The sequence below is a fragment of the Phalacrocorax carbo genome, chromosome 24, assembly GCF_963921805.1.
Source record: "Phalacrocorax carbo chromosome 24, bPhaCar2.1, whole genome shotgun sequence".
Classification (NCBI taxonomy): Eukaryota; Metazoa; Chordata; class Aves; order Suliformes; family Phalacrocoracidae; genus Phalacrocorax; species Phalacrocorax carbo.
The window spans coordinates 5,500,325-5,528,232 of NC_087536.1; the positions used below are offsets into that span (position 1 = coordinate 5,500,325).

The window sequence follows — 27,908 nt, forward strand, 5'->3', positions numbered from 1 at the left end:
GTCTTGCACCCCACATACCGTCCTGCATCCCCAGCCCAGCTCCTGCATTCCCCCCATTCCCCAGCTCTGCACCCCACATCTCCTGGTCCTGGATCCTCAGTCCCGCACCCCTGGTCCTGTACCCCATACCCTGCCCCCCACATCCTCCCAAGCCTTGCCAGAGCAGGAGGAAGAGAGGGCAGCCCACGCACCCTTCCCAAACTCCAGGACCCAGAGCAGGCATTGAGAAAAGCCCCCCACACCCTGCAAACCTCCAGCGAAGCACCATGACAGCCTGCTTCACCCCAGGGGGGCTCAGCCCAAACGGCAGCCCCCCACCCCGGGATGCCGTGGGAGTGTGGGGCCGGTGCTCTGTCCGCCTTTCCTCCCTGACCCCAAAGGCAGCCCTGCACCCAGAGACACCCAACGTTTGTGGGTCACAGGCCTGCCAGGAGCTGGGCGAGCACCCCAGGGAGGGCAGGCGAGCACCCCTGGAGCTGGGCAAGCACCCCTGGAGTGGGGTGAGCACCCCAGGAGCTGGGCAAGCACCCCAAGGAAGGCAGGCGAGCACCCCTGAGCTGGGTGAGCACCCCTGGAGCTGGGCGAGCACCCCAGGGTGGGCAGGCAAGCACACCAGGAGCTGGGCGAGCACCCCAGGGCGGGCAGGTGAGCACCCCTGGAGCGGGGTGAGCACCCCAAGGAGAGCAGGCAAGCATCCCCGGAGCGGGGTGAGCACCCCTGGAGCTAGGCGAGCACCCCTGGAGCTAGGCGAGCACCCCAAGGAGAGCAGGCAAGCATCGCTGGTGCGGGGTGAGCACCCCAGGGTGGCCGGAGGGTGCCCAGAGAGCAAGGCAGGGAAGAGGCAGCCAGCAGCCCTGGCTGGGCCGCGTGGCCGCGTGTGCAAGCGTGTGTGCACGCGTGTGCACACGTGTGTGCCGAGGTCTGTGAGTGACACCTGCCGTCAAAGCTCTGCCACTTCAGCAGAGCCCGTCACACCGAGGTCCCCACGGGCCACCCAGCTCAGCAGCGGGCCATGTCTGGCCACCCGGGCACCCTGGGGTGGGTGGGGGGCCATGACGGGGAGGCGATGGGCACAGGGCAGGGGGTGGCCCACGGCGCTCAGAGGGATGCCACCCCGCTCGCTGCCCTCCGGCACCTCCCACCTCACCCTGGGGTGCTGGTGAGGGGTTGGGGTGGCTGTCCCCCCCACCCAGGCCAGGGTGTGGGTGCCCCCAGCCCGGGCTGGGAAGTGCGATCCAGCCACCCGCTCGCCACTAGACAGAGCTCCGAGTTCAGCCTTGCTTTGCCCATATGGAGGGGGTGGTTCTTCTCCCTTGCCCCCCTGCCTGTCCCCACCCGTGTCCCTTGTCCCCTTGCAGCGTCCCTCCTGCACGTCCCGGCCCCAGCCTGGGAAGTGCCGCAGGAGGGATGAGGAGCGGAGCGGGGCCCCCTCCGGCTCCTGGCTCATCGTCCCGTGCGGCGTAGCCTGCTCCTGCTGCTCCCAGACAAACACAGCCCTGTCGTCTTACTGACAATATTCTCATAACTTGCATTATTTTTTAAGTTTTTAAAGTGTTCAGTGTTACTGCATACAATTACTGCCTCGGGGACACGCTGGATGCACACAGGCATCCAGGCTCCCCTCCCTCCCCTGCCCACTGACCCCCCCAAATCCTCTTTCCCTTTTGCTTTCAGGGACCTCCCGCGTTCAGGGCCTGACTCGTTTCCACCAGGCACAGCAGATCGTGGGGAAACCTCCTTCATGCCTTATCTCAAGCCGTTTTTGTCCTCCCCCAACAGCAGATCATTTCGGGCTGTGTTTTGCTACTTAGCCCGGCATTGCAAAACCTCCATCCAGTAAACCTTTCCCCTTCAAGCAAATAAATAAACTCCTGAAAACTGGTCTCACTCTGCTTCCCCACGCCACCCCCAGCCCACACATTGCACGATGCAGCCCGGGGATGGGAACGTGGGGAGCAACTGCCTAATTCATCTCCAAGCCCTAGCTGGTCTCCCAAGAAAACAAACAGATCCCCCGTGAAAAACAAGCTGGGCTTTGAAATACTTTCTTTTTCCATCCCTCTGCTGGGAAGGATGTTTGAGGGCTGAGTCCCCGGATGATGTAAATCCATTATGTCAGGATCTGGCCGCTGGTTTCCACCCTGATATCGCCCCTTTCTCACGGAGCGCTCCGGGGACCCAGGGCTCCCTCAGTGGAGGTTTTTCCTCCACCTTCCTCCACACCAGCCTGGCTTTCCCACGCTGGCGTTCGCTCCCTGGGACCTGGCTCCCAGGCAGATGTGGTTTTCCAAGCATCAAAATCTCCATTGAACATCGATGGTCGCCTGCCCCGTGAGCTCCTTGCACCTTCGCAGGAGGTGGCGGGCACCCATGGGGTGCCATGGCTCATGCCCCACAGCGGGCAGCTGCCTGTTGCGGCAGGGCCAGCCCCACGGAGCCTGGGAGCCTCTTCCCTGGCTACAAGGCAGCTCCCCCTGACGTGTTGGACATATGATGTTTTCTCGAGCCCTGGAATAAATAACCCCCCGAACGCACATCCTCCCACGCAGGCGGCCAGCTCCTGCAGCCCGCGCTCAGCTGCACCGTCCGGCGCTGCGCACCGCGTATCCCCGCACCGGCGAAGGCGCAGGAGAGGTAAGGGGCTTTCCTCCGTCCCCCAAGCAGTCGCCGCGGGGTTGTGGCGATGCCGCAGGTTCGGCTCCAACCGCCGTCTTTGGTCCCTCACTTTGCTAATTCCCAACGGGGTCTGGGCTCCAGACACCTTCTCCCCTCTTGCTCCGGCTGGGTGGCCGGGCCATGGGACGGGTTGTGACCCGCTCACCAGCAAAGGCAGGTCACCCGGTGCGGCAGGACGGGCAGGCAGGGCTCCTGGCGCATCGTCCAGGCCTCCGCTCCCTGCCTGCGGAGCAGCGGAGGGACGGTTGCCATGCCAGCTCCAAAAGGCATCCTGAAAACCCTTGGAAAAGCTGCATCTCCACAGTGCGCTGCCCGAGGCACAGCCCCAAAGGCCGATCTGGGGGGCAGCGGGCTGCATGGGTGTCCCAGCAGCGCAAAGCCTGTCCCAAAGCCCCGCAGGGAGTGGATCACCTCCATCAGGAGCTTGACACCCCCATGTCCTGCCCTGCATTACCCCCGCGCACTCCCCAGCCATCCCACAGTTCACCACGAACCAGTGCTTGCAGCCCCGGGGAGCAAAACGCGCCCAGCGCTGTCTGCAAGCGGTCAAGCAGGCGGGCAGGATGAGGCCAGCGCTGGCGCTGCTCCGACAGCCACAGTGGCCCCGGGCTGGGCTGTGCTCCATGGATGACCTGTCAGCAGTGATGGATGGAGAGCTGAAGGCAGCTCTGGGCCCGCCGCCTCCCCGAGGCAGGTGCTTTGCTCTCGCCTCTGCCAGTTGCTGCCTGGCCGCAGCCTTGCCTTCACGCCTTGCAGCCGCCGGGTACGGGAGAAGCCGGTTTCCCGACGGTGACCACGGTGTCCTGCCACGCCGTGCCACGCCGGGGCCATGGGGCCACGGGGGGTCTGCTTCCCCGTGGCTCTGCTCGTCCTCGCAGCCGCAGGAGTCGGGAGCCGGGAGGAGGGTGAGTGAGGATGTGCATGGCCGTGGTGGGGAGGTGTCCCATTGTGGGGTGCGCATGTCCCTGTAGGGGATGTCACGCTCCAGCCCGCGCAGCAAGGATCCCACCTAGCCCACCTGGGTGTCCATGCTCTGCCCCGCAGGACTGTGTACCCTCCACGTGCTGGTAGCCCTGGATGTCACCGACTACCAGCAGTCCAACCTGCAGCCCTACCTGGAGCAGGTGTTGCGGGACCTGGCCGCGCTGGACCACCTCACCTGCAGCCTGCTTGGCCTGAGCATCAGCCTGCAGAGCACGCAGCGGGAGGGGGACACCCTTTTCCAGGACCAGCTGCGGGAGCCCTGGGTGGATGTGCTGCAGCGTCTGGCGCGGGCGCACACCTTCCAGCGCTCCTACTTCAACCAGCCCGCCCTGCAGACTTTCCTCGGCACCCTGGCACGGCAGGCGGCTGATGCCAAGGTACGGCACCGGCACGGCCATGCCCATTGCTCCCCGTGAGTCTGGGGGATGCCGGGCGCTCCCGCTGCTGGGAGATGCTGCAAAGCACCGGCCCCCCACTCCTCACCCAGGTGCTGCTGGTGTTCACGGATGGGCTGGATGATGATGCAGGGAAGATGAAGGAGGAGGCAGTATCAGCTTGGCTGCAAGGTGGGGTAGCAATGGCTGCGTGGGGCTTGGTGGGGTGACCCCTGTAAGTGGGTAAAGCTGGTGGGGGCCAGGGGCAACCCAGTGAGGCGTGATGCTCTGCGGCACCCCGTCCCCTCCAGACCAGGCTGACATGCTGGTGACGGTGGCGGTGAACAACGCCACGGGGCTGGGGGACCTGCAGCAGCTGGAGTTTGGGCGGCAGCTGGGGAGCGGGCAGCAGCTCGCCGTGGACATGCCGGAGGCCGGCGGGCATGTGGCACAGGAGCTGGTGAGGAGGAGCGGCGGTGGGGTGGGTGTCGGGGTCCCCGCGGGCTCTGAGTGGGGATGGCACCCTCTCCCCGCAGCTGGCCCTGGCAGAGCGGACGTGCTGCCAGATGTGTCCCTGCACCTGCGTGGGGCTGCCCGGTCCGCGAGGCCCCAGCGGCCCCCGGGGGGACAAGGTAAGGGGCTGGGGAGTGGGGGGGTGCGGGAGGAATGCCCAGCCCCTGCCGACAGCCCGGAGCAGGGCTTAGACCTTTCCCTTTGCCACCAGAGGGGATGTTTCCCCAAGCCCCCCACCATGCCTGCAGGAGAGCTGTCCCATCCTTCCCATCCCTCTCTGCTGGGATGGATGCATGGGCTCTGCATCACCCAGCTGGGCTCCCAGAGCAAACCTTGGTGCTGGGGCTGTGCCTGCCTCGATGCTGAAGCCTTGATGGTGCTGAAGCATGGAGCAAAGCAGGGGGAAACCGAGGCCCAAGGGGTGGGTGGGTGGGTCTTACCGCACTCCCCCAGCAGAATTGCACCCCTGCGCTGCATGCGTAGCCCTGGATCCCTTTCCCAGGGCCAAGAGGAGCCCTGGAAGCTCAGCTCAGCTCAAGCCCTTCCTCCCCCAGCCGGGAAGGGAGCCCAGCTGTGCTGGCTCCCAGCCCAGGGTCCACCACCGGGCTGGGGGGTCGCAGCTGCCTCTCCTAGGGTCTCTCTGTTTTAGGGGGTGACAGGCAGCAAGGGGCGCGCTGGAGACGAGGGCGAGCACGGGCACAGTGTGAGTTGGCTGTGGGACCCCTGGGGGTGGGAGAGGGTGGCCCTGGGGGGGTGAGGGTAACCCTGTCACCACATTGCCACCGATGGCCTCCTGTCCCCTCCTGAGTGCAGGGGGAGCAGGGACTGCGAGGTCCCTATGGCAGCCGAGGGATACAGGGATGCCCTGGACAGTGTGGACCAAAGGTGAGAGGCCGTCCCAGCCTGGAGCGTCTCCATCCCGCAGCAGGGGTGCCCACTACTCCCCAGCTGCTCTCCTCTGTCTCTTTGCAGGGCTTCGTGGGTCACCCTGGGGAGCAGGTATGTCCCTGCCTCGTGGTTTATCCTGTGGCTCCTGAGGGCACCGATGGTGGCCGAGGCCATGGACAGCTGGCAGCGGCAGGGAGACCTCAGGGATGGGCTGGGAAGAGAGGGATTGGGGAGGGGAATGGGAGATGGTCATGAGGGATGGAGGGGTAGGATGGCCTGGGGGGCTGGGGGAAACAGGGCAAAGCTGGGACCTGGCTATTCCACCCTGTGGTGTGTAACCTGGCATCAGACCATGTCACCAACGTTCAGGGACCTCCTGGAGATGCTGGCTATGACGGCGTGGATGGGGAGCAGGTGAGCTGTGCAGCAGAGCATTGTAACAGCCAGCCGGGGCAACCATCCCTCCACCCTGGCACAGCTGCCCGAGCGGGCACAGGCACGGGCATGGGCATGGGAACAGATTCCTTTCTCCCCCCAGGGTGAAGTGGGGACCCCCGGCTGTCCTGGAGAGAAGGGGTCCCAGGGGAGGCAGGTGCGGTGCTGCATGGCTGAGCCTCGGCGAATTGCTGCCTCCTTCACCTGCCGCCCAGCTGCTAAATCCCTTCCTCCTGCCTTCACCTAGGGGCAGAAAGGCTCCAGGGGTGCCCGGGGTGAGAAGGGGCCCCCAGGCCCTCGCGGAGAGGTGGTAAGTATGGGCTCACAGCCCTGGGACTCCACAGGGAGCTGGAGGGGCTTGCTGAGCCCCCTCTCTGCTCCCTAGGGGCCACCTGGGAGGAGAAGCCCTGAGCCCGGTGTCCCAGGGTGGAGAGGAGATGGGGGTCCCCAGGTAAGGGCTGGCAGGGGCCAAAACAGTGCTTGGGGATGCCGGGTGGCAGCAGCGGAGCAGCCGGTCGGCAGGACCGTTTTGGGGGTGAGATGTGCGGGGAGGACAGCCAGGAGCTCTGCTTCCCTCTCAATATCCATGATTTTCAGGGAGATCCAGGCCAGGATGGTCCCCCGGGGCCAGTGGGACCCCCAGGTCCCCCCGCTCACCCGGTAGGTGACACGAGCGTGGGGGCACCAGGGTCCGCACCAGGTGTCCCTGTGCCATGTGTCCCCGTGCTGGGCACGTGGCCGCTGACGGCGCTTCTCTCCGCAGACCTCGTGCCAGAAAGGGCAGCAGGGAGTGCAGGTAGGGCTGGCAGCGCCCGAGGACGCGGGGGTCCGTTTGCTCTGGGGGTCGAGGACATCTCCCCGATGAGCCTGAACCATCCCGTGTCTTCGCAGGGCAAGAAGGGCAACCGCGGCAGCCCCGGCCCCGGGGGCCAGAAGGGCTATGGAGGTGCCCAGGTGAGGCCAGGGAAACCCCTGCCAACCCTGAGACCCCCGGGGTGGGCATCCCTGCTGCCTGCTCCGCTCTCCCTTTGCAGGGGCTTCCAGGGTTGCGGGGGTTGAAGGGTGCCACCGGCCGCCCAGGGAGCAGAGGACTTCAGGTGCCCTCCCCCCTCCTTGTGCTGGGGTCCCTGGTGGGTGCTCAAGGTGGCCACCCCAGCCGCTGGCCGTGCCAGTGGGTGCCCACCCCACGGGTGCTCTTTGGCATCCTTGATCCAGCTTTGCCTTTCGCTCAGGGTCTGCCCGGAGCCGAGGGCTCCCAGGGAGCAGCTGGCCCAGCCGGCCCCAAAGGGGAGAAGGTGAGCGATACCGCAACATGGTGTTTTGCAGCCTCCCCCCCGTGCACCCCCAGCCTGCAGCCCCACTTTCTCTTCCAGGGGCAGGCAGGAGCCGAGGGCAAGAGGGGAAGCGTGGGACCACGGGGGCCCAAAGGTGCCCTGGTAAGGCTGTGCCCCTCGGGGATGTGGCATCCTCCCCGGGGGCTCTGCAGCTGAAGGAGGCATGGAAAAGCCATGGCCAAGGAAGCTTTGGGAAGAGGGTTGTTTGTGTAAGTAAGTAAGTAAGTAAGTAATCTGATTTGGGGATTTTTCTCCCCTCCCAGGGCGAGAACGGGTGTGACCAGAGAGGTGCTCCAGGGAGGAAGGGTGCCAAGGTACCGGCAGCACAGAGCAGGGGTGGAGGCGGGTGGGATGAGCATGGGGCAGAGCTCTGTCCCTGCCTGTGGGTCTGCTGGGGGGTCCCAGCCCCACTCAAGTGTCCTGCTTCCCCCAGGGTGCTCGGGGCCTACCGGGATACCCCGGCGCTCAGGTAAGTGGGTGGGGGTCCGGGAGGTGACATGGGGACCTCTCTGGGGTCCGCCTGTCCAGGCTGTGGGGTGTTGGGAACGGCAGGGCTGGCTTCCTCTGAGTGTCCCCCCCAGGGTGATGGGGGTGAGAGAGGATCCTCGGGGGACAAGGGCGTGCGAGGGCTGCCCGGGCGCAGGGTGAGTACGGCGCAGCCCCCTCCCCACTCCCCTCTGCCGTGCCCACCCGTTCAACTCCCCGGGTTTTCCAGGGCCACCCCGGGAGCAGAGGAGAAGCAGGCGGCCGCGGCAGCACGGGACCTCCGGGAGAGATGGTGAGTCCCTTCAAATTCCCTTTCTCCTGCCACATTTTTGCCTGCAACCAGCCCCAGTGCTCGGGGATGTGTTCCTTGTTCATATTTCCTCTTAATTTCTCTCCTCTCCGGCTGCTCCAGGGCCCAAAGGGCTCGCCAGGCATTCCCCCCTCCACGGTACGGGATGCTGGTGTAGGGCTGGCTGGGGATGGGGGTCCAGCCTCGAGGGGTGTCCTCAGGGGACAGCGAAGATCTCGGTGGCTGCCTGGCCCCAGCAGGCCTTGCTGGGTTTGCTGGGAAGAGCTGGGTAGGAGAGCTGGGACTGACGCTGCTTCGTGCATCCCTCCAGCCTTGCGAGCTCAGGGCTTTCATCCGCCGGAGCTGCGGTGAGAGCCTGGGAGAGCGGCGGGGGTGGCAGGGAGGGGACGGGGACCGGCTCAGTGCGGGGACACTGGCAGAGGGGACGGAGGGATGGCTGGATGGCGGAGGCACAGCCTGTGGGTGCATGCCCGGAGGATGCCCAGAGAGATGCAGCAGTGGATGGGTGGGCACGGGTACCATGAGCATGGGGTGTCACGAGGGAGGCTTTTCTGGCAGCCCCTGAGGTGCCGCCGTCCCCTCGCAGTCACCACCTCGCCCTCCTGCCCGCTTTTCCCAACCGAGCTGGTTCTGGTGCTGGAAACCTCCTCCACGGTGCCGCCAGCTCTCTTCTCCCGCATGAAGGAGCTGCTGACCCTGATGTTACAAGACCTGCAGGTCTCCCCGCTGGGCTGCCCGGCAGGGGCCCGGGTGGCTGTGCTGGCCTACGCGGCCACCCCCACCTACCTGCTGCGTGCCGGGGAGGTGGGGAGTGGGGCCGCGCTGCTGGGGCTCCTCCGCCGCCTCTCGCCCACCCGCTCCTCCCGGCGCGGCCGCCTGGCCGCCGCCATGCGCTTCGTGGGGCACCATGTGCTCAAGAGAGTCCGGCCGGCCGCCCTGGGCAGGAAGGTGGTCATCTTCATCACCAGCGGCCAGAGCCAGGACCTGGAGGGCATCGGGGAGACAGCCCTGCAGTACGAAGCCCTGGGCATCGTGCCGGCGGTGCTCACCTTCAGCCCGCTGCCCAAGGTGGTGCAGGCTTTCCAGGTGAGCCCCCGGGGGCTGGTGGCTGCTCCCCCTCATCCTTGATTCCCACCAGCCCTCACCCCCTGCTCCAGCTCTGCCTGACCACCCCCCGCCCCCAAGGTCAACAGCCTCTTCCGAGTGGTCCAGCTCTCCGCGGAGGAGCCGGCCGGGGATGCGGCGGTGCTGCGGGATGTGGTGCTGCCCTGCGTCCTCTGCTTCGGTAGGCAGCCCCGGGGCAGCACCAGGGATGGGTGACAGCTGGCTCCGAGGCTCAGCCTCCATCCCTCCCACCCCCAGACCTCTGCAACCCTGAGGGCTGCACCGCAGCCGTGCTGTCCCCTGACCCCGTGGACGTGGACTTGGCTTTGGTGGTGGACAACGCAGCCCCAGGGATGCCGGCGGAGAGGCTGGAGGCTGTCAGAGAGCTCTTCTACTGCCTCCTGGGGCACCTGCAGCTTGCGGAGCTGGATGCGGTGCAGCGCGGCACCCGCATTGCCCTGGTGCTGACCGGCCCCTCCACCCCCGGGCAGGGTTTGGCCGAGGTGCCCTTTGGGCTGTCCGGCTCCAGGGAGCAGCTCCAGGAGCGCCTCCGCCTCGCGCTGGTGCCCAGGGCAGCCGCGGCATCCCTCAGCGGCACGGTGGCGTGGACCCTCCGGCACGCCTTCCCGCAGAGCTCCGGTGGCCGGCTCCGCATCCTCTTCGTGGTGGGGACGGGGGCTGCGGTGCTGTGGGACAGGGAGGCGCGGCAGGCTCTGGTCCCTTTCGCCTCGTGCGAGGATTTCGGGGTCTTGGTGCTCTCCCTGGGGCGAGCTGGGACGGAGCAGCCAGAGGCAGCATTGCCCGAGGCACTGCCGGCGTGGAGGTACCACTCCCTGCGCCTGGGCTCGGTCCACCCACCCGAGATGGGGTACGCGGAGAGGACGGTGATGGGCTTCCTCAGGAGGCTGAGGGGTGAGTGGTGGTGGGGACGCCTTGGGCTGGAGCATCTCCATGTCCCATCCCTGGCTTCTCCAGGGTTAGGCAGCTTCGGCTCCCGAAACCTCCTTACTGGCACCTCTGTCACACCTCCCCTATCACTTCTGCTCGGCAGTGGAGAGCAGCCAGCGCCCCAGCACCCTTGGGTGCCCCTGGGAGCTGCCCCCCACCGGTGCCAGGACCAGCAAGCCCCGCCTGAGGACCCCCGCGCAGTGAGTGAGCGGCACCGGGGCTGTCCCCTGCATGTGCATCCCTCAGTCCCCTGCGACATGAGTTGGGGGCCTGGGGGGTTGCCCTTCTTCCTGAGGAAGGGGTCCTCCGCCCCCCCAGCATGTACTGGGGGGTTTGCTCTGATTTCCCCTCCCAGGACCCCCAAGGTCCCAGCCGTGTCGCCCACCAGGATGCCCACAGCACCTTCTGGCCCCGGCAAGGGTCGGAGGGCTGCGGCCATTCCCGGACCCTGCGCCCTGGACAAGGACCCCGGCAGCGCCTGCGCCAGCTTCTCCGTGATGTGGTACCACCGGTGGGAGACGGGATCCTGCGAGCGCTTCTGGTACGGGGGCTGCGGGGGCAACGCCAACCGCTTCGGCAGCGAGCGGGACTGCATCCGCGCCTGCGTGGACTCGGGTAGGCAAGGGTGGGCGTCCCTCCGGGGACCGGGGGGCGGTGGGGTACCCCCAGCCCGGGGCAGGAGGCACGGCTGAGATTTCAACGCTGCTGCTTGGCTGATGCTGTGACCATCCCGGGCAGGTCCTGACGGAGCCGGCGTGGGCGAGAACAACATGACACAGGGTGAGGAGCATGTGAAGGGGGGGGCTGTGTTTTTAGAGGGGGTGACTCGTGAGCAGAGAGCAGGCAGGGAGGCAGGCAGGGCTGCCAGCTCATGTACCGGCTGGGTCATGGGGTGCATTTCCCGGCATGCAACCATGCCACGCGCTCTGGCTGTGCTGCAAGCGTGCTGCCCACCTTGCAGCCGCCTGCCTGGAGGCACAGGACGCAGGGCCCTGCCACTCATTCTCACCTAAGTGGTTCTTCGAGGGCCGCCAGTCCGGCCGCTGCTCGCTTTTCTGGTACGGGGGCTGCGGCGGCAACCGCAACCGCTTCGAGAGCCGGGAGCAGTGCGAAGCAGCCTGCCTGCCCCCGGGCAGGGTGAGCCCCCCGGCCCCCAGCCCTGCCAACGCCTCCGCCTGCACCCTTGCACCCGGCTGCCAGGGCTGACACCCCCCCAGATGGGGTCCGGGGTGCCCCTGGTCCCCTGGGATGCAGCACCCGGAGGCACGGCACTCGCCCTCTGCAAACCTCGCCTGCCCCCGCCTGCGCAGGCTCGAGAAAAGAGGACACTTGAATTATTGCACAAGGACCTTGGGGTCCTGCCAAGTTTCTGACAGCTCATCTTCAGCTGCTCCATCATGGGGTGAGGAGGTTGAGCCGCTGGCGGGGGTGCTGAGCCCTTGCAAAACTCCGCACACCTCCTGCCATCCGCTGCGCCAGGAGGACGCAGGTACCCAAGGGCAGGCTGGTCAGCCTGGGAGCCTTTAAAATAAAAACTACGCGATGTTTCATGCTTGCTGGTGCAGCTGGGCTGGGGAAGGGTGAGGGTTTGGGGGTGGGCGCTCTGGAGCCGCAGGAGGCCCTGGATGGGTGCCCCACATCGTGGCCAGCCGCAGCTGTGCTCTCCCTGCGGGGAGCAGCTTCCCTGGCTGTCAGGAGCAGGGAGAGGGGGCCAGATCCAGGCGTGGGGGTGGTGGGGTGCTTGTGGCCCCCACCCCGGGTCAGCTGCGGCGCCGGTGGGAGGCAGCTGCGCTGCTGGCGGGCTCCTGTCCCGGGAGGGGGCTGCGGCTGTGCTGCTCCATGCTCCCCCCCTCTGCCCTGGATGCTTGGCCCCAGGCCAGCATCCCGGTCCTGATAACACCCAATCCTAATAACACCAGCATCCTGGCACTAATAAACCCAGTCCTTGGGCAGCGGTCGGTGGCCTTGGCTGCCTTCAATACAGGCTGTGGCCAGGAATAGCTCCGAGACCTGATTCTTCCCCTTATCCTTTATTCAGTTCTGCAGAGTGGGAGAGGACAGACACGTTTTTCAGGACAGCCTTGGCTCTGGCAGGAGCAGGGGGCAGCTCAGGTCGGTCCTGTGCCCCAGTGCTGAGCGATGCTTGACGGGGGGTGCCTCCCATGAACCCCCAGACTGTGGCTGCAGCAGAAATTCACCTAAATGCCGATCAGAGCCCATAAATGAATTTTTAAGGCAAAGGAAGCTGGGAGCTGCCGGCAGCTGGGCAAGCAGGGAGTGAAGAACTGGAACGGAGAATTTTGTTTCTTTAAATGTCATGTTTTTTTAAGCTCATTTTTGCACTTGGGTTTGGCGAAGCTGAGAAGACTTAAGTGACAAACCAGCTGTCCCCTGGCACAGCGCGGCGCTCGCCCAAGCAGACACCCACCCACCGCCTCCAGCCCCCCCAGCACCGTGTTTGCAGCAGGGATGCGGCACCGCACGGCGAAGCGGAGCCCCCCATACCCCTCCAGTGTCAACCCTGTGACCCCACAACCTCCAGCTCAGCCCCAGGGCATCGTGTGGGCCCCAGCACCTCCTGAAATTGGGGTGGACGAGGGGCTGCTGGTGGGAGGCGACGCGGAGGTGTTGGTGATGCTCCCAGAGGGACAGACGGGCTGTGGCGATGTTGTGTCCGTCGGGGATGCTGCAAGGCAAACCTGTGAGGGTGCTGCTGGGTGGGTGGGGGTCCCCCAGCCCTCCCCGCCAGCCCCCTCTGCCCACCCCTGTGGGCAGCGGGACCCTTTGCACTCACCCAGCAAGGCTAAGCCCAGTAGATGGGGATGACGCTGCAGAGGATGCTCGCCGTGGTGCCCAGGAGGGAACGATCAGCCAGGGGCATGGCGAGCCTCTTCTCAGCCTGGTGAGAAGACAGAAAGAAAAACGAGGCAGCAGCGGCACGATGCTGCACCCCATTTCTTCATCGGGGGGGCTGCACGAGCCACCGTGCCCCGGGCATTGCCACGTTCCCCCCACGCCTCATCCTGCCCCAGCCGGTGATGAGCGGGGTGGCTGGGGCTCACCTGCCGGCGCTGGAAGGTCTCAGCGATGGTGTCCAGCCCTGGGATGTTGTCCTTGTCCATGTGGGTAATGTAGCAGGCGCGGTGGAGCTGGGATCTGTAGCTCACCAGCAGCTGTTTGCAGACAGACCCGCATCAGCTCAGCCCCATCACCCCTTCCCCGTTCCCCCGCCTGTGCAGGGCTCCCTGCTTACGTTCTTGTAATCATAGATGATGGTGGCTGGGTTTTCATCCCCGCCATCCAGGTAGAAAGTGGCCACATCCTCTTCCAAGGCCGATCCTCTCCACAGCCCCATCTGCAGGACCTGGGGGATGCGAGGGGGGGGGAGCTGACCGCCTGCGGCAGCCGCTCCCCGGGGGTGTCGGGGGTCCCTACTTACGGCGTCGGCGTGCCGCTGGTCCGCACGCAGCCACATCAGCAGGGCGCCGGCGATGATGACCACCAGCAGGACCACCACCACCACCACAATGAGGAGGCACTTGAGGTGGTGGCAGCTGAGGAGCTTGCGGGGCAGGTAGCAGAGCAGGCGGGGCACGAAGCACAAGGATCGCTTGAGGCAGGAACAGCCGGGGCAGCCGGAGCAGCTGGGGCATTTGCAGCACCGGGGCATGCAGCACCGGGCGCATTTGGTACAGCAAACAGTGCAGGGCCAGCAGCAGCAGCCTGGCTTGCAGCATCCCCGGGGGCAGCAGCCCTTCTCCGGGTCCTGCAGGCATGGGAAAGGCGGAGAACTGGGGTGAGTGGGAAGGAGATGGGACCTGGGGGATGCAGGTGGGCTGGGGGTGGGCTTGGGAGCAGCTCCCATCCTGCTTCCCCTGAGCTCTGGGGATGCAGCATCCCACAGGCTCTTACTCCATCACACGTGCACCGGTGCCTCGCCAGGACAAACCCCGTGCAAAGCATCTCTGCTGGGTGCAGGGACACCCCCAGTGTGACCGTGCCACCCCACCGTGGGTCGCAGGGACTCACCAGCAGCTCTTCAACCACCACCTGCTTCATGCTGCTCTCCATAGCTGCCTCCTCCTCCTCCTCCCAGCCTGGGCTGTCCCACAGCAGCCAGGGCAGAAGGCTTTATACTGGGGCGCTGGGGTGGGGAACAGGGCGGCCCCTGTGAACAGATTCGTGGCCCCGGTGTGCAATCGGGCTCTGGCGTGCAACCCACTTCACTTGTGTTTGCTGACTGCCTTCCCCAGGGCTGGATTCCCCTGGGAACCCGCTGGTCAAGGAGCTCTGAGGGCACTTGTCCCTGAACATGGGGGCCTCTCTGCTGCCCAGGAGCGAGGTGTCAGGGCCAAAGCAAACCCTCCTGCGTGGGTTAGAGCTGCCCTCCAGGGTGGAGCATCCGGCACTGGCCGCAGCCAAGGCGAGACGTGGCTTGGTGCCCGTGTGCCTTTGCCAGCTCGGGCACCTGGAGCTGCTCGAGGTGGGCAAAGTGCAAACGGGACATCAAAGCTTTCCCACAAACTGCAAGGCTGGGGCAGGACCGGGGTCACCACAGGGTGGGGACGCGTCCCCGGACCACGGCCAAGCTGGGCGCTTCGCAGCCTCGGTCCTGAGGATGCTCGGGTGCCGCGGGGGCTCGTGTTGCCGGTGCTGGGGCTTTCGGGGCTGCCTTTGGTGAGGATTTGCTCAGGGTGAGAGGGGTCCCAGCCTTGGCATGGTGCAATCAGCAGGGCAGGGTGGCACTGCTAGGCCTTGGTCTTGGCTGGACATGAGCCTCTCCTGCAGTTTGGCCCAGGCTAGGACCTCTCCAGCCACCCCTGGGACACCTCCTTGGGCCCCTGGGGCCCCAGACTCTTGCAGCTGGGTGTAGGGTGAGGGTGTGCACCCCGTGTTGCACGCTGCCTCCTGTCCTAGCGTGTTAAGGAGCACGGGAGACCCTCGAGTGGCTCCTGACTGTTTGCTCTCTGACACCATGTGCAGGAGAGGCCATGGGAGCCCTTATCGCTTTCCTCAGCTGCGTGCACCCTTCTCGACCTGGGTCCTCGCCAGGGTAACGCAGGGTCAGGACATTTCGGGAAGCAGAGCTGCTGGCCCCGCGTCAACACATGGCAACGTGCAGCTTCCCTCCTGTTCCCAGCAAAGCATCAGCCCCCGGGAGTTGCGACCCTCCTCACTGCCCATGGCAGTGGCTATGGGGAGAACCCCGAGTTAGTGCCTGTTGAAAGGTTAAATCACACTGCCAAGCACCACTGGGCTCCTGGGGGGGGCTAGCTCAGGTCCTCCCAGGGTCTTTTTTCTCCCTCCCTGCCCCACTGATCCCCAATTCTCTGGTGCAGTGCTTGGAGGTGCCCCCCAGGGGTGTTCCCAGCTGCTTTGGGACAGAGGAGCTCCAGCTGCTGGGGATGGGGAGCGGATGGGGGATGGAGAGGAGCTCGAGTAAGCGGATCATGGTGTCTGCGGATGCCCTGCTCAGCCCAGGGCTTGGGTCTCACCAGGGATGTGGCACAGTCCCTCTGCCCCCATCTGCACATGGAGGGGACAAGGATGGGGACCTGTCCCGGAGGGGTGTCTCTGGCCCCGCAGAGGTGCTGGGGCTCTCTGGGTGCACTGCCCGTGCCCATGAGCTGGAGGTACAGAGGACGCCTGCGCCATCTCATCCTCCCTGCCTGCAAACTGGGAGGGCTCAGGTGGGGACACTGCCCATGAGCTTGGAGCATGGTGTGCAATGTGGGGGTGCGTGCCGCTGCCTGGGGGAAGGGGGGTCTGAGCCCTCCCGTGCTCCTTGCCCAGGGCTGGACTGAGCACACCGACACGAAAGATGCATCTACAAAAGATGCTGGACCCCGCAGGGAGACATCCCTGGGGTACAGTGCTGCCTCTCCCCGGCACCCCGGGAAGACGAGAGCCGCACTCTGAGGCAGGCGCACAGGCTTTACTTTGCAGACAGAAGCGCGAATCCCAAAGCAAATCCCACTTCTTTATTGCAAGTGCTGTGGGAAAGCTGCGGTGCCAAGCAGCTGCGGACAGAGCACCCCGACAGCGGGGCGGCTGCCCCTGGGCCGCATGCGCGATGGAGCTCTGGAGGAGGAGAGATGCCCTGGCACTGTCCTGCTGGCATCCCGCCTGGAAGGCAACGCGGGCAGCATGGGGACAGTGGCATCCCCATCTCGCTGTCCCGTCCCCCTGGGTGCCGACCCCAGCCCGCGCTACGCCCAGTAGACAGGGACGGTGCTGCAGAGGATGTTAACGGTGGTGCCCAGGATGGAGCGGTCGGCCAGGGGCACAGTGTTATCCCCAGCCTCCTTCATCTCAGCCTGCAGGAGAGAGAACGGGGAGGGGGCTGCCATCCTTGGCCACCAGTAGCCTCCCCTCCAGCAGACGCTTGCCACAAGCCCAGCAGTCCCGCACTTTGCCCCGGCTGCCCAGGACGCAGGGTCTGGGCTGGGCTGACCCCCCCCGCTCACCTGCCGGCGCTGGAAGGTCTCGGTGACGGTGTCCAGCCCTGGGATGTTGTCCTTGTCCATGTGGGTGATGTAGCAGGCGCGGTGACGCCAGGACCTGTAGCTGACCAGCAGCTGTTTGCAGACAGACCTGGGTCAGCTCAGCCCCATCCCCGCCGCTGCCACCCGCCCCGTCGTGCCCCGTCCCCGGGGCCACCCGTGTACCTTGCTGTAGTCGTACACCACCATGGCGGAGGCGTTGAGGCCATCCCGCACGGCAAACATCCCCGTCCTTTCCTTCTTGCTCATGGAGAGGTGCTGGGGGGTCCCTTCGCCATCCAGGCCATGGATGGTCATTCGCAAGACCTGCCAGGCAAAGTGGGGGTCAGGGAGATTTGCAGGGTCTAAACCCCATCCCTGCAAAGCACCGGTGGCCGGTGCCATTCCCAAACCCATCACGGAGGCTGGTGGCACCGTGGCTCCCTCCCCAGCACTGCCTCACCGTTTCGGCGTGTGTCTCAGTGATGTGCAGCCCCAGGAGGAGGAAGGCGACGATGACCACCACGAGGATGACCACCACCACCACCACGATCAGGAGGCACTTGAGCTGGTGGGGGATGCAGGGCAGGCGGGGAGAGGCCGTGTACCTCTGGGGACGCAGGGGAACACCTGGCTGAGCTGCAGGCGTGGGGCCGGGGAAGGCAGCCGGTGCTCAGCCCTACGCCGGCCCCCCAAGCGAGGTGATGGGTGCTCCTTACCGGAGGTGCCTCCTCCATCAGCGCCTCTTTGGAGCTGCCGTCCATCTCGCCCTCCCTCGCCGAGCGTCTCCTGTCCCTTTGCCAGCTGGAGCCGGGGGGATTTATAGTGGCCCCAGGTGGGTGGGAGGAGGCTGGGGCTGCCCTGGCTGCCAAGGTGCCACTTGTTCTCTGTTTGCTGAGCCTGGAGAGGAGCCGAGGAGAGGGTGTGAAGCCTCCAAGAGCCCTTTCCCAGCATTTGGCCGGCAGCGTGGGGGGGCCAAGGCAAACAGCGGGCAGGCAGAGCGTGTCCACCCTCCGCACCCAGCCCCGGGCTCCGGCCGAGGACCCAGCACCCTTAGCACGCATCCCCGCGGGTGCTGCACCCCTGGTCCCTGCAGTCCCGTGCATGGGCAGCTGCGGCCCCCCCAGTGTGTGGAAGGAGCTGGCTGGACTCATTGTTGGCCGGGAGCGCCGTGCCTGGGACGGGACGGACGGGTGCCCAGTGCCTCCCGCCACCCAGCAGCGCTCGCTGCCAGGCCAGGCAGGGAGCTGGCGCGGGCAGCGCTGCAGCACGGGCACCCGGGCAAAGCAACGGGGTGGGAGAGCCGCAGTGGCATCACCCCTGCAAACTCCTGCGGGTACCCCCCTATCCCCAGTCCTGCTGCACCCCGAGAGCACCCGGCTCCCAGTGGCTGCCCCCAAGGCGTGCAGCCCCGTGTTTGCTCGCCTGCATGCTGGTGAGGACACGCGTCCACATGGATGCTCGTGCTGTCACTCAGCTGCATCCCTCCCTCCCTCCCTCCCTCCCTCCTTCCCGCAGCACAGGAGCATGGTGCGCTGCAGAGCAGCGGGTCGGATGCCGGCAGCCTCCGCCACCACCGTCGCTTCCCCTCTACGCTGAAATCCTCAGGGAAAGAGGAAAAGGCTTCGCCGCAGCTCCTGGGCACAGCAGGAGGAGAGGGAGCAGCTCCACAGGAGAAAGAAGGGCTAGGCCAGGGCGATGGAGCTGCAGCATGGGAGGAGGATGCCGAAGGGCCAGCTCTCTGCTCTCCTCCTCCTCACCTTGGCCTTGCTCTGGCTGCCGGCGGGGGGTCGGCGGCCCCCCCGGCCACCCCCTTGCCCGCCGAGCTGCTCCTGCACCCGGGACACAGCTTTCTGCGTGGACTCCAAGGCCGTGCCCAGGAACCTGCCTCCCGAGGTCATCTCACTGTGAGTACCCAGGCAGGAGGATGGGGACGGGGCCAGGGATGGGGGCAGGTCCCGTCCCCGGGGTGCAGGGCAGGCAGGGGCTGCTGGCTGCCCTGGGGTGTCAGGGACAGCTTCTTTCTTTGTGCTGCATCAGGGGCAAATGCGTGGCTGTGTCAGGTACGGGCAGCGTGGGGGTCTTGTGGGGGAAGGAGCGGGCTGGGGACACCCCGGGACCGGTCCCAGCGTCCTGCTGTCCTGCAGCAGGTCTCCTTGCACACGCAGCCATCCATCAAGTGATGGATGGAGCAGGGCTGCAGCCCATCCCCGCCGTGCTCCCTGTCTGCCATGACCTTGGGGACCAGAACCCCAAGGGGACACGGCTGGCAGGTCCTGATGCATGGTCCCTGGGGACACCGGAGCCTTCCACGGGCATGCGAGTGTGTGCGAGAAGGATGCGTGTGTGTGCACGCACACGCAGCTGCGTGCGTGCATGTGCGTGCATGCATGTGTGCATGCGTGTGCACTCAGGCCAGGGGGTGCTGCAGGGCGTGGGGATGTGGAGGGTGGGTGCCAGCCCCTGGGGGATGCTGTGGGTCCCCTCTGTGCCACCCCCAGCAGGCAGGATTGCTGCTGGGGCTGCTCTCCAAGGGGCTGCCCCCTGCCCAGCACCCCCCCCCCCCGCTGAGCAGGGGCCGCAGGGTGCTGCGCTGGCATGCACCAGGGATGCTGCTGATGGGCACAGGGGTGGCAGAGCCCCCCTGCTGCCATCCCCTCTCCCGCATAGCCCTGAAGCTTTGTCTTGCCGGCAGGACGATGGTGAACGCAGCATTCACGGAGATCCGAGAGGCAGCCTTCGCCCACATCCCCTCGCTGCAGTTCCTGTACGTCTCCCGTGCCGGCGGCCGGGCACCCCCGTGCCCCCACCCCCGTGCCCATCTTGCCCAACCGTGGGTGCTGACGCCTCCCCCCGTCTCTTTGCAGCCTGCTGAACTCCAACAAGTTCACGCTGATCGGGGACAACGCCTTCGCTGGCCTCTCGCACCTCCAGTACCTGTGCGTGGGATGGGGACAGGGACGCGGGGATGGCCCAGGGGAGGGCATGGGGAGGGCGGGGGTATCCGCAGGGTCCAGTCCCCTCGGGGCGGCCGTGCCACCATCTCCTCCCACCCCAGGTTCATCGAGAATAACGACATCCAGGCGCTCTCGAAGGCCACTTTCCGTGGGCTCAAATCCCTGACCCACCTGTGAGTACCAGGGGTCCTGCGCTCCCCAGGGACACGGGGGACAGCTCTTGCCCCTTCACTGCGGCCAGGGCTGTGTCAGCTCCACGGCCCCTCTTTTTCCCCAGGTCCTTGGCCAACAACAACCTGCAGACGCTGCCCCGGGACCTCTTCAAGCCACTGGACATCCTGAGCGACCTGTAAGGCTGCCACAGCACCGGGGACCCCTGGGACACCAGGCTGGGGAGAGGGTGACATGCCAGCACTCGGGGTTCAGGCTGGGTGCTCTGCTCATTCCGGGCTGGGTGCTGGGGGTGATTCGATGCCGTCCTTGGCAGGGACCTCCGGGGCAACACGCTGGCCTGTGACTGCAAGATCAAGTGGCTGGTGGAGTGGCTGGAGAGCACCAACACCACAGTCCCCGCCATCTTCTGCAGCAGCCCCGGGCAGTTCGAGGGCCAGCGGATCCGGGACCTGGCACTCGGTGACTTCCAGTGCATCACCACAGGTAAGGGATCACGGCCACCCCTCACCCCACTCCCGGGCACCCGGACCCTCATCGCCGCCTCTTCCCCCAGACTTCGTGGTGCACCAGGTCCTGCCCTTCCAGTCGGTGTCGGCTGAGCCCTTCACCTACGCCAGCGACCTCTACGTCGCCCTGGCTCAGCCCGGCGCCAGCAGCTGCGCCGTCCTCAAGTGGGACTACGTGGAGCGCAAGCTGCGTGACTTCGACCGCATCCCCGGTAAGGCATCGGGACTGGGGTCCCCTCCCAGGTTGGGACCCCCCCGTTTGGGTGATCTGGGAAGGGCACGGCCCCAGCGTAACGTGGTCCTGCCGGCAGCTCACTCGGCAGTGCACTGCAAGCCCATCGTGGCGCAGAACCAGCTGTACGTGGTGGTGGCTCAGCTTTTCGGCGGCTCCTACATCTACCGCTGGGACACCGCTGTGGACAAGTTCATCAAGATCCAGGACATCGACAGCCAGAAGACCCGCAAGCCCAACGACATTGAGGCCTTCCAGATCGACACCGACTGGTACTTTGTCATCGCCGACAGCTCCAAGGCGGGCTCCACCAGCCTCTATCGCCTCAACCAGAACGGCTTCTACTCCCACCAAGCCCTCCACGCCTGGCACCGTGACACCGACGTGGAATACGTGGAGAACGACGGCAAACCCCGGCTGATCATCTCCAGCAGCTCCCAAGCCCCCGTCATCTACCAGTGGAACCGGGCACAGAAGCAATTCACGCCCCAGGGGGAGGTGGGGGAGATGCTGGATGTGCAGATGGTGAAGCACTTCAGGGTGAAGCGGGACCAGTTCCTCTGCCTCAGCCGCTACATCGGTGACTCCAAGGTGGTGCGATGGGAAGGGCAGCGCTTCGTTGAGCTCCAGACGCTGCCGTCCCGCGGCTCCATGGTGATGCAGCCCTTCTCGGTGGAGCAGCGGCAGTACCTGGCCCTGGGCAGTGACTTCTCCTTCACCCACATCTACCTGTGGGAAGAGGAGAAGCAGAAATTCGTCAAGTTTCAGGAGCTGTCGGTGCAGGCGCCACGGGCTTTCCGCTACGTGCCGGCTGCCGATGTGCAGCTCCTCCTGGCTCCCAGCTTCAAGGCCAATACGCTGGTCTACCGGCACGTGGTGGTGGACCTCAGCCTCTAGCAGGGAGGCAGAGCCCGGGCTGCCCACACAGCCCCGATGAGGATCTCGCCTTGTCCTGCCCGAGGACACGCATGCACCCGCCAGCCCCTTCCTCCTGCCCGCAGCCGACTCTGCCCCGTGGTTACAGCCCGGTGCCCTCCTGGCCCCCCACATTCACCCACTCCTCAAATTGCCCCCAGGGCAGCACCCAGCCCCACAGCCCCGCTGCCAGGGGGTGCCACGGGCCTCAGTTTCCCCCCTGCACTCCCGGCTTCCCCATGTGCCACCCCCTCCAGCAGCCCGTGGGATGCGGGCAGGAGGGTGGGACGCCCTTCGTCCTGCAGACCCATGCCCTCGGGTGCCTGCTCTGCGGCACCGGCTGGGCTGGCAGGGATACGGGGGACACGGGTGCCTCTGCCTGCTCGGGAAATGGGCTGGCGGCTTGCGGCAGGGAGGTTGGGGGACACAGGAGTGGGGCGGCAGGCAGGGATGTGCACAGGCAGGGCCAGACTGCTGGGGTTAAATGGGGTGCCCCCAGGCTGATGGGGTGCTCCCAGGCTGATGGGGTGCTCCAAAGTGGATGGGATGCTCGAGGCCGGCAGAATGCTGCCGAGGTGGTGCCACCACCCGCTGAAGCAGGACTGGCCTGTTCCCATCCCCCTCCGTGCATGTCCAGCAGCTCCCCCTGCCCTCGTTCCCGCTGCCGGGCAGGACCCAGCGTGCCAGCCGTACCCGAGGTGTACGTGCCCGCCGAAACGCTCCCCACAATAAACACACTGTGACACCCGGCCCTGCCTGCGTCTGTCCACAGCTGCCGTGTGTCCAGCCGTCCTGCGTCCCGCTGTCCAGGGGTCCTGCTCCAGCTGGGGTCCCACAGCATCCCTTCCCTTACACAAGCCCCACCAAGCCCAGGAGCGGGGAACCCCTTGGTTTTGGGTCCTCCAGACCCCACACATGGCTTGCCTCATTTTTTTGCTGCAGATGCCTTGTCTCATGGTGGTGGGGGAAGCAAGAGGTGTTTCCACAGGGAGGAGAGTCCCAGCTGGAGCCTGCTGCACCCCAAGCTGCACCAGTACCCAGCAGCCACCCAGCTGGTTTTCCAGGGGAGCATTTCCCTGTCCCCCAGGTACATAAATATGCATGTGAAAAACCACCAATTAAGCTCACAAATAAAGATCCTCTCAAAGGCAACAGGCACCCCGGGGGCACAGCTGGCTTTTGGGAGCTGGGTTTGACCTTGGTGGCTGCAGGACCTGAACCTGGTCCCTTCCCTGGTGCAGCCCCTGCAGCCAAATCCAGCCCTGCCCTGGGTGCAATGCAGGGCCAAGCACCCAACCCTAACTGGTGCTGCAGCGTTTGGCATTGCCAAACTTCTCTGCCTCGGTTTCCCTACCAGGAAAAAGGGCAGATTTTAAAGCCAGGTGGGAAGCACAGGGAACAGCTGCAGATGGGTGCTGGCACCCCGACAGTGGCTGGGACTGGGATGGGGGAACCAGCGTGCCCTGGACCTCTGCGGGTGATGCCAGGTCCAGCAGCAAGGACTCTCAGCCCCGCTCTGACTCGGGAGGAGGAAGAGCTTCTATTTTCTCCCGAGAATCTTGCAGGGATCCACGCCTGCCGCAGAGCCCTGGCCCTGGTTCAGCAACACGCCCAAGCGGGTGCTTAAGGTTAAGCGCACATGTAAACCTAGGTTAGGCATGCCAGGGAGGGGATTTTGCAGCAGCTGATGCTAAACCCTGCTGAATCAACACATCAGGGTGGTGCCTGCACCTCTGACTCCCTTGGCATGACCCAGCAGCTCTCTCACCTCCACCCAAACCCCCAGCTCCGGCAGATCTGCCCTCTCTGACCTCTTGCACCCCCGGGACTGGGGTGGGGGGGTCTACATGTCCCATGCTGTGGGCATACCCCACTTGAGCATCACACCTCCAAAACTAAAACGAAGTCCCAAGAGTCACACCTCCAAAATCAAAAAGGTGTCCTTGGAATCACGCAAAGGGTATTTCCCTCGTTTTCCTGCCTCCTTACTGCTTAAAATAATAAAAAAAAAAAATTTAAAAATTACTTTGGTAAGCAAAGGGACAACACTACAGACCCCACCGCAGTACTGGGGTGTTGCCCTTTTAAGGGCCATCGTGGCCGTTTTAAGAGCGCGGCCGCGCATGCGCGGAGCCGGTGGCTGCAACATTCAAGTTGTTACATTCGCTTCCGGCCGCCGCCGCGGGTGGTCCGGGAGGGGGCGGGGGGCCCCGGGAACGGGGACCCCGGGAAGAGGAGGGGGGCACAAGGAGCCCGCCCCCACCATGGTGTCCTGGATGCTCAGCCGGGTGATTGTGTGAGTGTGGGTCGGGGGGGGTCCCGGTGCACCCCGGGGGGGGGGGAGTGCCCGGTGGAGGGGGCATTCCCGGGGTGGTGCCCACTGGGGGGGTGGGCTGCAGGACGGGGGGTGCCCGTGGGAGATGAAGCGAGCCCCGCCCCGCTCCGGGGGTCTCGGTTTAACGGGACCTCCTCCCTCTTCTCCCAGGGGTCGCAACCCGCTACGGGGCGGGCTCAGCGGGGCTGCCCCAGGCGGGAACTGGGCGACCGGGGATGTGTTTGTACGGGGGCCACCCGCTCCCCCCCGGGGGTGGGTAAATGTCTCGGTCCCGGAGCCGCTGCCGGACCTCTGCCCGTCCCGGGGGGGGGCGAGCTCGGCGCCGTGCATCCAGCACCCCGGCGTCCTGGCTCCCGCGCTCCGGCCACCCAGGCTGGGGTGGCCAGTGGCCAAGCGAGCCCGAAGGGGTCCCTCGTGGGGAGAGGGAGATCCTGCAAACTGCGGGGTGGGTAGCAAGGAGGGGTGGGGGGCACCCACTGCCCCCCCTCCTGGGTGAGGTTAATGCAGGAGGCGGCCGGGGTGAGCCTGGCTGAAGGCAGGCGCGATGCCATGCTGCAGGTGGGCGATTTCCCAGCCGGTGGCTCGATTTCCCAGCCGGTGGCTCGATTTCCCAGCCGGTGGTCCGACTCCTGTGCCCGTGGCCCGCAGCTGGGCCAGCAGCGGCTGAGTCACCGGGCCGGAGGTGCGTGTTTGGCGACGGCACCTCGCCCACATGCTGCGGGGACAGCGAGGCCCTGCGTGTCGGGAGGGAGGTTGGTACCCAGCATCGCTCTGGTAGGGATGCTGGCAGGGCTGGATCCTCCCTTCAGAAGGAGCTGAGCCTCCCGCTCCGCCGCCTCGACAGGTTGGGCCGGTCCCCACGGAGGTGGGCGAGTTTGTGGGAGCGATACCGTGCTCGCAGCCAGCTCTCCAGGCCGCTGCCATCCCTTTTCCCAGCGGCTCCGGGGCCGGCATGGTGCTGGAGGAGCTTAAGGCCAAGCTGCGGCGCTGGGGCAGGCAGCTCGGTTACTCCCTGCTGCTGCTGCTCTATGCGGCGTGGCCTGCATGCCTCACACCCCCGCTCCGTTACAGGCTGGTCTTCGGGCTGCTGTACCCTGCCTATGTTTCCTACAAGGCTGTGAAGACCAAAAACATCCGGGAATATGTGAGTAGGGTGCCTGGGCAGCTCCTTCCTGGGCTCTAGCCCCGGGCTGACAGGCTCGCCCGCTCCTCGCAGGTCCGCTGGATGATGTACTGGATCGTCTTTTCGCTCTTCATGGCCACAGAGACCTTCACTGACCTCCTCATCTCCTGGTGAGGCCGGTGTGCGGGTACCGCTGCTGCGGGGGAGCGGGTCTGTCGGGGTCCCTGTGCCCTGGGGGAAGGAGGGGGCTGCCTCCCCCACTCTCTCTGCAAGGAGAGGGACACAGGCTGTGCTGCTGCCTGCCCAGCACCTGGCTCCAGGCAGACCCTGCCTGGGGTCTCCAGGCCTGATGCTAGGGGGAAAGGCAACATCCCTCCTGCAAGGGAGCAGGATGTGCCCTTGAATCCCCCCAGCATCTGCTCACCCCCATTTTTTTCCTCTCTTTCTGGCAGGTTTCCCTTCTACTACGAGATTAAGATGGCCTTTGTCATCTGGCTGCTCTCCCCCTACACCCGGGGGGCCAGCATCCTCTACCGCAAATTTGTGCACCCCACGCTGTCCCGGAAGGAGAAGGTGAGGGCTGCCTGGCTCTTGGGGGGGGTCCCACCTGCCCTGGGGGGCTGCCCAATGGCTCGGCAGGGCTGGTGATGCCCTGGGACACGGTGCTGTGCGTACTCAGCACCGCCACGGTTGTCTCGGCAGGAGATCGACACGTATATCATCCAGGCCAGGGAGCGCAGCTACGAGGCGATGGTGCGCTTTGGCAAGAGGGGCCTCAACATGGCAGCCACGGCCGCGGTCCAGGCGGCCACCAAGGTACCGGGAATGGGGCGGGCTGCTCCGCTTCCCGAAGGATGTTCAGCTCCAGGGATGCCGGGAGGAAAGTGTCACCCCAGCATGGTGCCCTGGGTGGTGCAGGTGTCAGAAGAGGGGTCTCTGGGTGCAGAGCCCTGCCCCGTGGGGTTGCATCGCTGTGGGCTGTTGGTGCCTGACACCAAGTTTGGTGTTTTGGGGTGCCCTGGTGCTTTGGGGTTTGTCCTGTGGGGCTCACTTCCCTCCTTTCTGTGTCCCTCCCCCAGAGCCAGGGCGTGCTGGCCGGGCGGCTCCGCAGCTTTAGCATGCAGGACCTGCGCTCCATCCCTGACGAGGCCCCCGTGCACTACCAGGACCCCCTGTACCTGGAGGAGCAGGAGAGCCGCAGGCAGCTGCTGGGTGAGCTGGGGGGGTGGATGACAGTGGTGGGGGGCTCGAGCGAGGCCTGTGGTGGGGCTGTGCTGGGAGCTGTCGTGTGCCCCCCTGTCCCCAGCCTACAGCATGCCCTCGGCCAGCCAGCAGCACGAGAGTGAGACGGAGGATGAGGAGCTCTGGTCAGACTCACAGGCCTTGCCTGAGCCTTCATCCCATGGCTGGGACCCCAAGCACCTCTCCCGCAGCCGGAGCCTGCGCACGGTGAAGAAGGTGACGTCGGGCAAAGAGGTACCGTGGGGGGGGGGGGATGTGGCGGTGCGGGGCTGGGACAAGGGGGACCTGACCCATCCCTCCCCCTGCCCAGGGCTCTTCCCGGCTCTTGCGCAGCCGGAGCAGGAAGAAAGTGGCTCCGCCGGAGCAGGACAGCTAATGGCCCCCGGGAAACCCTCTGCCAGGAGTCTTAACACGAGTTTGCTGCTGCCACACCAGGAGGGAGCTACGGTTCGTGCATCCCCGGGGAAGGGGCTCCCCCCTGCATTACACTGCAAATCTGCACCCGCCCGGCTGCACTGTGCACCTCCAGCTGCCTCGCGGAGGGGAGGGCAGCTCGGCCCCCACGCTGCTCCCGGCCGTGCCCCCTCCCAGACCTCGCTGCTGCAGGTCGGCGCCGGCGCCTCTCCTGCGGGGTCCTGTCCCATTCCCCCACCCCATTGAACACTACTGGTTCTGCTGGAGCTCCCCTCTCCTGCAGCCGTGATGCCTTACTCCCCACGTTCCCTCTCCCCTGGGAGATGGTGAGGGGCTCTTCCTTGTCCCATCTCTCTTCTGAAGCCAAAGACACAGCCCCTGGCCAGGGCTCCCCCCCAGCTGCAGGCTGACCCCCCCATACTTGAAACCTGACCGTGCCCTGCCCGGCACTATGTGGCTTTTAATGTTCTCCCCTCCCAGACAGGGGCTTTTGTACATGGAGAAATAAATGTTACTTCAGACCTTCAGAAATAGGAGTTGTCCCCTTTGCTTAAATGCTGTCCCCTTCCGCAGGAGCTGGGGCTGTGTGGGACCCTCTGGGGGTACATCGGGCCGTGGGAGGGTGCAGTGCCCAGTCCCTGTGGTGCAGAACAGGACTGGGGGTGCAGGGAGGTGGGTGCTGGGGTGCAGGGATGTATCTCAGCCCCTCCTTGCAGTAGCTGTGTCCCCCACAGTGTGGCAGCAACAGCCATGGCCCCGCTGGGATCCCAGGTCCCCCGGCACACGGCCAGGGCTGCAGGCAGCCGTCCCTGTCGTGGCCACCAGCCCTGGCTTGTCCTGACGGCCCCAGCCACGGGCAGCTCCCCTCTCCCTGCTGGGGCTCCCCGATCTCACCCGGGGGGGGTCTCAGCTCACCTTTGCTCCTTCCCCCGGGGAGTTGTCCCCTGCCTGGGGGGAGGACACGAGGCACAAAGCCTCTTGGGGCAGGGAGGGTGGCACAAGGTGACAACGCTGCTCGTGTTGCCTCTCCTGCCCCCGGGAGCCCTCCTGTCCCCCGGTGCCCCGCTCCCTGGCATCAATCCCCTTGCTCCCAATCCTTCCTGCCCTCGCCCCTCAGGCCAGCTTTATTTTTAGCCCCTGGCTTCTTTCTGCCTTTGGGGGTCTTCCCAGGGCAGGGAGAGCATCTCCCCCTGCCTGCAGCCTGCACCCCCCCCCCCAGAGGAGGCAGTGGTCCCAGAGCAGAGCTGGGCAGGGGGGCGGCTCGGGGCAGGCAGAGGTGTTGGAGCAGATTAGGTGGAGGTGGCTGGATTAGCCATGTAAAACTGTCTCAGAGACGATTACCTAAAGCAGCGGAGTAGGAAGGCTGGGTGGGGACAGCACAAGGGCCAGGGGGCTGGCCGTAATCCTTCTAAAGCCTCTTAGGGAGTGTGGTTCCTCCAAGGATACAGCCCAGGGAGGCTGCTGGGGCTGCCTGCC

At 65.8% G+C, this 27,908-nt stretch overlaps 5 protein-coding genes across 6 annotated transcripts; 3 read left to right on the forward strand and 2 right to left on the reverse strand.

Annotated features, from left to right (window-relative positions):
• Window positions 1-2,234: 2,234 nt before the first annotated feature.
• Window positions 2,235-11,588, forward strand: LOC135317093 (collagen alpha-3(VI) chain-like). Its single transcript, XM_064472684.1, has 32 exons — window positions 2,235-2,634; window positions 3,433-3,581; window positions 3,721-4,037; window positions 4,148-4,226; window positions 4,346-4,494; window positions 4,571-4,666; window positions 5,197-5,250; window positions 5,361-5,432; window positions 5,520-5,546; window positions 5,805-5,849; window positions 5,974-6,027; window positions 6,118-6,180; window positions 6,256-6,321; window positions 6,468-6,530; window positions 6,634-6,666; window positions 6,762-6,824; window positions 6,905-6,967; window positions 7,103-7,165; window positions 7,244-7,306; window positions 7,468-7,518; window positions 7,638-7,673; window positions 7,786-7,848; window positions 7,920-7,982; window positions 8,103-8,138; window positions 8,311-8,347; window positions 8,587-9,086; window positions 9,186-9,285; window positions 9,363-10,016; window positions 10,156-10,252; window positions 10,408-10,667; window positions 10,791-10,832; window positions 11,014-11,588. Exons 2-32 carry the CDS (start codon window positions 3,506-3,508, stop codon window positions 11,256-11,258), a joined length of 3,630 nt encoding a protein of 1,209 aa, XP_064328754.1. The 5' UTR covers window positions 2,235-2,634; window positions 3,433-3,505; the 3' UTR covers window positions 11,259-11,588.
• Window positions 11,589-12,855: 1,267 nt separating this feature from the next.
• On the reverse strand, window positions 12,856-14,123 carry LOC135317101 (pulmonary surfactant-associated protein C-like). The gene is made up of 5 exons (XM_064472742.1): window positions 14,082-14,123; window positions 13,492-13,818; window positions 13,306-13,416; window positions 13,115-13,225; window positions 12,856-12,951 (listed from the first exon to the last, which is right to left on the reverse strand). The coding sequence occupies exons 1-5, from the start codon at window positions 14,121-14,123 to the stop codon at window positions 12,856-12,858; spliced, it is 687 nt and encodes a 228-aa protein (XP_064328812.1).
• Window positions 14,124-16,113: 1,990 nt separating this feature from the next.
• SFTPC (surfactant protein C) lies at window positions 16,114-17,540 on the reverse strand. The gene is made up of 5 exons (XM_064472727.1): window positions 17,254-17,540; window positions 16,998-17,144; window positions 16,721-16,861; window positions 16,520-16,630; window positions 16,114-16,369 (listed from the first exon to the last, which is right to left on the reverse strand). Exons 1-5 carry the CDS (start codon window positions 17,296-17,298, stop codon window positions 16,262-16,264), a joined length of 552 nt encoding a protein of 183 aa, XP_064328797.1. The 5' UTR covers window positions 17,299-17,540; the 3' UTR covers window positions 16,114-16,261.
• Window positions 17,541-18,048: 508 nt separating this feature from the next.
• On the forward strand, window positions 18,049-22,067 carry LGI3 (leucine rich repeat LGI family member 3). The gene is made up of 8 exons (XM_064472626.1): window positions 18,049-18,441; window positions 19,230-19,301; window positions 19,402-19,473; window positions 19,593-19,664; window positions 19,769-19,840; window positions 19,979-20,148; window positions 20,219-20,383; window positions 20,483-22,067. The coding sequence occupies exons 1-8, from the start codon at window positions 18,233-18,235 to the stop codon at window positions 21,298-21,300; spliced, it is 1,650 nt and encodes a 549-aa protein (XP_064328696.1). The 5' UTR covers window positions 18,049-18,232; the 3' UTR covers window positions 21,301-22,067.
• Window positions 22,068-23,477: 1,410 nt separating this feature from the next.
• On the forward strand, window positions 23,478-26,962 carry REEP4 (receptor accessory protein 4). 2 transcript variants are annotated; one of them, XM_064472627.1, is made up of 8 exons: window positions 23,478-23,614; window positions 24,725-24,797; window positions 24,870-24,946; window positions 25,229-25,349; window positions 25,479-25,592; window positions 25,856-25,988; window positions 26,083-26,252; window positions 26,329-26,962. In XM_064472627.1, the coding sequence occupies exons 1-8, from the start codon at window positions 23,583-23,585 to the stop codon at window positions 26,392-26,394; spliced, it is 786 nt and encodes a 261-aa protein (XP_064328697.1). In that variant the 5' UTR covers window positions 23,478-23,582; the 3' UTR covers window positions 26,395-26,962. The 2 variants fall into 2 exon arrangements, with proteins under 2 accessions (XP_064328697.1, XP_064328698.1); XM_064472628.1 differs by having other exon boundaries at window positions 26,083-26,234.
• The last annotated feature ends 946 nt before the right edge of the window (window positions 26,963-27,908 follow it).

Excerpts from the sequence above, each read along its gene's own strand:
- LOC135317093 (XM_064472684.1), top strand. The coding sequence starts at position 3,506 with ATGGGGCCACGGGGGGTCTGCTTCCCCGTGGCTCTGCTCGTCCTCGCA. Across the intron at positions 4,667-5,196 it reads GCGGCCCCCGGGGGGACAAG|GGGGTGACAGGCAGCAAGGG; the intron begins GTAAGGGGCTGG and ends TCTCTGTTTTAG. Across the intron at positions 7,166-7,243 it reads CCGGCCCCAAAGGGGAGAAG|GGGCAGGCAGGAGCCGAGGG; the intron begins GTGAGCGATACC and ends TTTCTCTTCCAG.
- LOC135317101 (XM_064472742.1), bottom strand. The coding sequence starts at position 14,123 with ATGGAGAGCAGCATGAAGCAGGTGGTGGTTGAAGAGCTGCTG. Across the intron at positions 13,226-13,305 it reads TCATCTATGATTACAAGAAC|CTGCTGGTGAGCTACAGATC; the intron begins GTAAGCAGGGAG and ends GTCTGCAAACAG. Across the intron at positions 12,952-13,114 it reads AGACCTTCCAGCGCCGGCAG|GCTGAGAAGAGGCTCGCCAT; the intron begins GTGAGCCCCAGC and ends TCTTCTCACCAG.
- SFTPC (XM_064472727.1), bottom strand. The coding sequence starts at position 17,298 with ATGGACGGCAGCTCCAAAGAGGCGCTGATGGAGGAGGCACCTCCG. Across the intron at positions 17,145-17,253 it reads TGATGGAGGAGGCACCTCCG|AGGTACACGGCCTCTCCCCG; the intron begins GTAAGGAGCACC and ends CTGCGTCCCCAG. Across the intron at positions 16,862-16,997 it reads CTGAGACACACGCCGAAACG|GTCTTGCGAATGACCATCCA; the intron begins GTGAGGCAGTGC and ends TTTGCCTGGCAG.
- LGI3 (XM_064472626.1), top strand. The coding sequence starts at position 18,233 with ATGGAGCTGCAGCATGGGAGGAGGATGCCGAAGGGCCAGCTCTCTGCT. Across the intron at positions 19,302-19,401 it reads ATCCCCTCGCTGCAGTTCCT|CCTGCTGAACTCCAACAAGT; the intron begins GTACGTCTCCCG and ends GTCTCTTTGCAG. Across the intron at positions 19,665-19,768 it reads CTCAAATCCCTGACCCACCT|GTCCTTGGCCAACAACAACC; the intron begins GTGAGTACCAGG and ends CTTTTTCCCCAG.
- REEP4 (XM_064472627.1), top strand. The coding sequence starts at position 23,583 with ATGGTGTCCTGGATGCTCAGCCGGGTGATTGT. Across the intron at positions 23,615-24,724 it reads ATGCTCAGCCGGGTGATTGT|GCTGGTCTTCGGGCTGCTGT; the intron begins GTGAGTGTGGGT and ends GCTCCGTTACAG. Across the intron at positions 24,947-25,228 it reads ACTGACCTCCTCATCTCCTG|GTTTCCCTTCTACTACGAGA; the intron begins GTGAGGCCGGTG and ends TCTTTCTGGCAG.